The sequence below is a fragment of the Populus nigra genome, chromosome 6, assembly GCF_951802175.1.
Source record: "Populus nigra chromosome 6, ddPopNigr1.1, whole genome shotgun sequence".
Taxonomy (NCBI): Eukaryota; Viridiplantae; Streptophyta; class Magnoliopsida; order Malpighiales; family Salicaceae; genus Populus; species Populus nigra.
This window is the reverse complement of record NC_084857.1, coordinates 9337610-9343800: the sequence shown is the minus strand read 5'-3', so window position 1 is coordinate 9343800 and position 6191 is coordinate 9337610. Positions and strand designations below refer to the sequence as shown.

Sequence of the window (6191 nt, the reverse complement as noted above, 5' to 3'; positions counted from 1 at the left end):
AATATTATTTTTAATTATATTTTTTATGGAGAAGTTTCAGTTATTTATTAGGTTAATTTATTTACCCATTGTCAAAAAATAAATTAAAAAGTTTATGCATAATCAAATTAACTGAGAATTATATATGCTAATAAATAAATAAAAAATTATTAACAATATTTAAAAATTAAACTTGAAAAATCAAGAAACAAATGTAGATTAATATATGTAATCTTGTAAAATGAAATATTTACCTGGTTATATTTGTTAAATTTTATTTAGTACAATATTTCTTTTATTCAAGTCCCTCCTTTTCTAACAAAAAAAACTAAAAACTAAACAAAATAAACTTGAACTTGAAAAATATTAAGGTGCTGAAATTGTATAATTTATATTATTTTTTAAGTTTAAAGACTATAGAGCATCTTTTTTGAAACTTAAAACATGTCATCCATGTTTGATGTTTTTTTCATTCAAGTCTCTCTTTATTAATTTTACCATTTCATAAAACATTAAATTCAATTGGTTTTTAATTAGAATTACATCACTGGAAAAAAAAATATTTGAGGAGTAAATTGAAAAAATAAAAAAAATTACATATAACGTGGGAGAGGATAAATAGTGAGATCATGAACAGTGAAAGACATGTATTTTAGTTTTATACCATAACTGACACTAACTCAATCAAACGGAAAAACAGTAAAGGAACTCAAATCAAAACAATTCACGACCTATTCTGCTCGAGGAACTCATAAATTGACAAGAACTTTCCATCCACGATGGAGCTCACAGTGGTGCAAATGGGGTACCTGACGAGGACCTTGAAAAGTAGTTTCAGAATCTTGCATGCATATAACAGGCATGGTAAAACTAGTTCTTTTCCATTTTCCCCTGTTTCTTGTGATCTAAACCCGAGAAATAATGCAATCAGGGCAGTCCATTGGTACAGTTATAGGCATTCCCTTTTTTAACACAGCCTATAAACCCATATCAATCTCTGAAAATAAAAGAAAACGTTTACATTTATCCTTATTAATGCAGCAATTAATCCTCCTGCTGTGTCCAAGGCATCACTTGTAATCCAAAAGAGGCTGTATAGGCCAAAAATTATTTTGGCTCATTAGATATTGCTTCTTCAAAATCGTTGCCAAATTTAGCCTTTACCCCCTTGCCTGCAATACCTGAGAACTACTATTACTAGTGATCCGAGCAGGATAAATAATAAATTAAGGTTGATTTTGTTCATTTTCATTTCATTTGAAATGATAAATATATTTCATTTTACTTCGAAAAAACAGAATAAACTGCAATAAATTTAATCTCACTTGTAATCTTGACTTGTTATGGAAATCCTGAAGTTCCGACCAAATTTTTTTAATTTTATTCTTTAACACTTAATTTATTGGATATTAAACTTCATAATTTATTGTAATTTTTTTTCTATAGTTATCTCAATCTTATGATCCACATCACAAGTTTAATTGATTAACTCAATTGACTCAAGTTTTTTAAAAAAAAATTATTTTTTTTTTATAATTTCATCATTTAACATCTTAGATATTTAATTGATTATGAATTAAACTTTATTATTTGTTTCAGTTTGTTTTCTATAAAATTATCCTAATCTCATAACCCGAGTCATGAATTCTGCAAGTTAACTGGAGTAAACTTAAATAATTTTATTGTATCTTTTTTTAGATTGAACTTTTTTTAATTTCATCATTCATCAATAAATTTATTATAAGATGAATTTCATAATTTATTTTATTTAAAGTTATCATAATTTCATAATTCAGATCATAAATTTAAAAAATTAACCTAAATTTACCTGTTTTGATCTAATATATTATATCTCAACATTTTTTTTTATAAATATATTATCTTAAAGTTTTGTAAGTCAAATTATATTTTTATTAATCGTTCTAAGATATTAAGTATATTAAGTTATATCGGTTCAACTCTTATTTTTTTTTAATTGAATAATTTAAAGTTAATTTATTTTTAGGTTTAAATTGAAATTATATATGTTAAATTAATATTTTGAATTATATATATTTATATATAAGCCAGAAACGACAGAAACCAAAATATATCATTCAAATTTTTTTTTTTAAAAAAACAAAGTACCAACCAGAACAGAGTTGCCAAGCTTGCAATAAACAATCGAAATTGGCAGTTTGTTTTGACATTGGCAATATGAAAAACATCACACATGAACATAAGCTTCAGTTCAGACCCATGCTAAAAGATCAAACAGGAAAACAACGTAAAAATTTCCATGACAAAACACGATCAATTGTATTTTTTTACACACATAAAAAAGGAAACAATACACAGAGAGCAATGAGAATGGCTTTGTATCTCATGCTCGTATCCTCAGTTTTCACACTGTGATGAACTAGTGCGGCAATCATTGCCAAATAATAGGGGAATAAGGTTAAGAAAAAAAATAAAAAAATAAAAAATGCCTCTCCATACAACTACCTCTGTTAGTTCTGTTGTAGTCTCCGAAGATGTTCCAACATTGAAGTAGCCTTTCGCTTCGCCCTCTCTGTACCATTTTTAGCAAGCTCCGTCAAAGGTATGACAGCACCAAGTCTACTCATGCAGGCAAGATTCTCAGGATCTCTCTTGCACAAGGAGAGCAAAATGGCTGCTGCATTCTCTTTGTTGCGGGGCAGTCCCGTCCTCAACAAATCTATCAGAACAGGTATAGTGCTGGCTTTTACTATAGCAACCTTTGCTTCTTGGTTGCTAGCTAGAACTGACAGAATAGTCAATGCCTCGTCAACCATACAGTTTCTGGAGTCTGTAAGCATCTTTAATAAGGCTGTGATGATCCCTGCCCTTACAGCCCTGCCCTTATTCCCTTGATAAATGCAAAGATTGAACAAGGCTGTTGCAGCATCTTTCTTTCCTCTAGTGCTTCCATTTTCAAGCAATTCCACCAAAGCTGGTATTGCTCCTGATGCACCAATTATTATTTTGTTCTCATCTGCAAGTGACAAACTGAAAAGGGTTGCTGCAGCGTTCTCTCTTGCTTCCACACTCCCAGCTCTGAGAACTTGGACAATTGAAGGAACCGCACCGGCAAGCATTATCAGTGCCTTGTTATTTTCATATATAGAAAGGTTAAGGATGGAAGTAACAGCATTTTCTTGTATTGACGTATCTTCAGATGTTAAAAGGTTGACAAGAACAGGTATGGCTCCTGCTCCTGCTATCAGTATTCTGTTATCTGTGCTTCTTTTGGACAACGATCGGACTTCAGAGACTGCAGCTCTACGATCCTCAATCAATCGGCTTGAGAGCTTGCGGACAATTGCCTGGATGGGTGCAATGTCCCCGCTAACATCACGGAAAGATCCATCACTTTTTTTTATCCTCCCATTTGCTAACCCTGTTGGTTGCTCAACCTTGTGCTCTGCACACCACTGAGTTATTAAACTTCTAAGAACATAATTTGGGGTCAATGTCAAATGTTCTAGCTTCTGCTGAGTTTTTGGACATGTTGAGTTGCCGGTATCTATCCATCTCTGTATGTAAGACCTTTCATATGTCTGCAGAATTAAAAGAGAAAAAATCAGAAGACAAGGATAAAAGGGTTGGTTAGTTTTTGATATTTACATGCAATATTTGCTAAAGAAAGATGGAAATTTTGGTATTTGAGATTGCCAACTACACCTGTCCTGTAGCCACAATAACAGGATCCCTCATTAGTTCAAGAGATATGGGGCACAGAAAATCATCAGGGATTTGAAGTGTATCATGCTTCTTTAAGTCTTCACCACTCTTGTTGCCCAAAGAATCTTTCTCGCCACCATCAACAACATTCAATTCACTGGCCACTTGATATGCAGAGTGATCTTTTGAGCCATTACTTCCTGAAACTGCAGTCTGAATGTTTTCTGCAACTTTATTACTGACACCGCCACTATTCTCAATATGCCGACTTCTAGTTAACCTGTTGCCCATTGGTGATTGGTCACCATCTTTTTCTATCGGCTGGGCAAAGGCAAAAGAAATCTCCCTTGAGTTCTTTGATCCATATCTTTCCGTGGCTCTCCGCAACTGTGCCCTCACCAATGCAACCTGGAAGAGCAACAATAGATAAAGCCAAACTCGGACAGTAGCATAAAAAGGAGAAAACCACTCATTTATCGACCCATACCTGTTCTTGCACTTCCTCTGATATGTCAAATTGATCGTATGGTATGTTAGCCAAAGACTTCTCCAGTTTCCATGTCACGCTGTGAAAGAGGGTCGCAATTTTCTTGGCAGCACTATCCTTAATTAGATCAAGATATAAAATACTTCAGAAGAAGTACCTCACCACATTTTCAAGAGAATGTGCATGAACACAAAATAATTTTGGCAAACAAAAAAAAGTTTTCCAAGCCCGAAATCTTGCAGTGTCAATCATCAACACCTGAAACACTGGTTTTCATCATGACATAGAATCAGCACATGCAACAAACACCAATTCTCCGCCTTCCTCGTATTCATTTAGAGGAAGATCATAAAAATTTAGTAGTAACATAATTACATAATAGGAAGATTTTGCTATCATATTCAAATACATCCCTACAAAATTGTGTGGTAATTATTTGTTATCCCTGGTAATTACCCAAATAATTGACTTAAAACATTGTTCGATTCAATCACTAGTGGGTTCAAAAGACAAAAACCAAAAGATCAACCATAATGGAAAATGTTCAGGCATAAGATGAAAATGTCCAACAAACATTCTAGGCCAACCTATCTCATTTCTTTCAAGTTCCCAAAATAATTAAGAAAAAATGCAGCAAGAATAAAAGAAAAGAAAAGAAAGCATACAGAATCATTAGTGGATTGAAAAATTCCAGCAAGCGATAGGAGATTCTTAGCAGACTGGAGGGCAGCGACCAGATCCGACGACCAATTAATTTCCTTGGACGAAGACGAACAAGAACCCAACGCATTCAAACTCCCTAATTGCCCACTTATCTCTTCAAGAAAATGTGTCAACAGTGAAACCCTGCGCACCAGATCCATGCAATCCTTTCTGAAAACATTGTTGTTATTATTCTTATCGCCGGCACCGGGTGTCCCCACAACACAAACCTGGCGGACGAGGTCGAGAAGGAAGACGGACGTGACCAGGCTTTCCTCTCCGCCGGCCATTTTGGCAGGTTGGCTGAGGTAGCTATTAGGCCGGCTAGTAGGGTAGCTAATGAGTTAGGTGTGGTTTGTTTAGGAGGAGGAGGGGCTTTTAGATAAGATTTTAGAGAGGTGGAGAAATAAGGGTGAAATGTCCAAAGCTGAGGAGAAAACCAGGAAAGGAAATGTTATTGTGTGTTGCATTGGATTTTATTTTATTACAAGGACACCAACACTGTTTAGTTTCGTTTAGTTTAGAGAGAGAGAGATTCGCGGAACCAAGTTGCGTTGCTGTTGTGTAAGATGAAAGGTTGGGGGTGGCGTTGGATGTGGAATATTATGAATTGGATTACAATAAAAACAGTCACAACGAGAAGCACTGTCTTGTTTTAGCTTTTGTGATTATCATTTTCTTTGTGTTTTTGTGTGTGAATGTATGAGGTGGTCGTGTTTATCACTCGAATTATTATTGTCGTTGCCAGGCTGGAAAGGAGAGGGAGGGGGGTGTGCCTTATTTGTTGCTTACTGCCTCATCTTTTTTATATATATTTTTACTCTACATTATTGTTCTTCATACTGGGAATAAAATGTTCACCTTGGTGAGTTTAGATTTTTTTTTAAAAAAAGCTTGGAGAGCAATTGAGGGTTGATTAATCGTGCAAGAAACAGTCCTGGGAACAACTCAGTTGATTAAATCTCAAGGAGATAACCCAGAAGAGAAGTGCAGAATGTCAAAATGCCGGGCTGTACAAAATATTTTAATGAAATGATAATCAACTCAATAGAAAATGTCTTTGGTCTTCATAACTTGTAATTTTGAGAATGGAGGATGCCGCATGCCATGCAGCGATGTGGTTGACAATTTGTGTCTGAAGACTAGACTTAGAGGCTATTGAATGAAACATGCTGACAGGCTGGGGATAAAAAGCCTCCCCGGGCTCCAATGCAGGGAAAAGATTTGCCTTTTTTCAAGACGCGGAATGATCATTTTTCAATCCACCGGAGAAATAGTATTTGTCAACAAGACGCGGAATGATCTAACGTGCGAGCTAGCACCCTGCAGGTGAACTCTT

At 34.8% G+C, this 6191-nt stretch overlaps 1 protein-coding gene across 2 annotated transcripts; it reads right to left on the bottom strand.

Annotated features, from left to right (window-relative positions):
- Positions 1 to 2221: 2221 nt before the first annotated feature.
- Positions 2222 to 5538, bottom strand: LOC133697539 (U-box domain-containing protein 11-like). Of its 2 annotated transcripts, none has more exons than XM_062120168.1 (4): positions 4816 to 5538; positions 4151 to 4267; positions 3664 to 4071; positions 2222 to 3539 (listed from the first exon to the last, which is right to left on the bottom strand). In XM_062120168.1, exons 1-4 carry the CDS (start codon positions 5140 to 5142, stop codon positions 2469 to 2471), a joined length of 1923 nt encoding a protein of 640 aa, XP_061976152.1. In that variant the 5' UTR covers positions 5143 to 5538; the 3' UTR covers positions 2222 to 2468. The 2 variants fall into 2 exon arrangements, with proteins under 2 accessions (XP_061976152.1, XP_061976153.1); XM_062120169.1 differs by having other exon boundaries at positions 4151 to 4262; positions 4816 to 5082.
- Between the last annotated feature and the right edge of the window lie 653 nt (positions 5539 to 6191).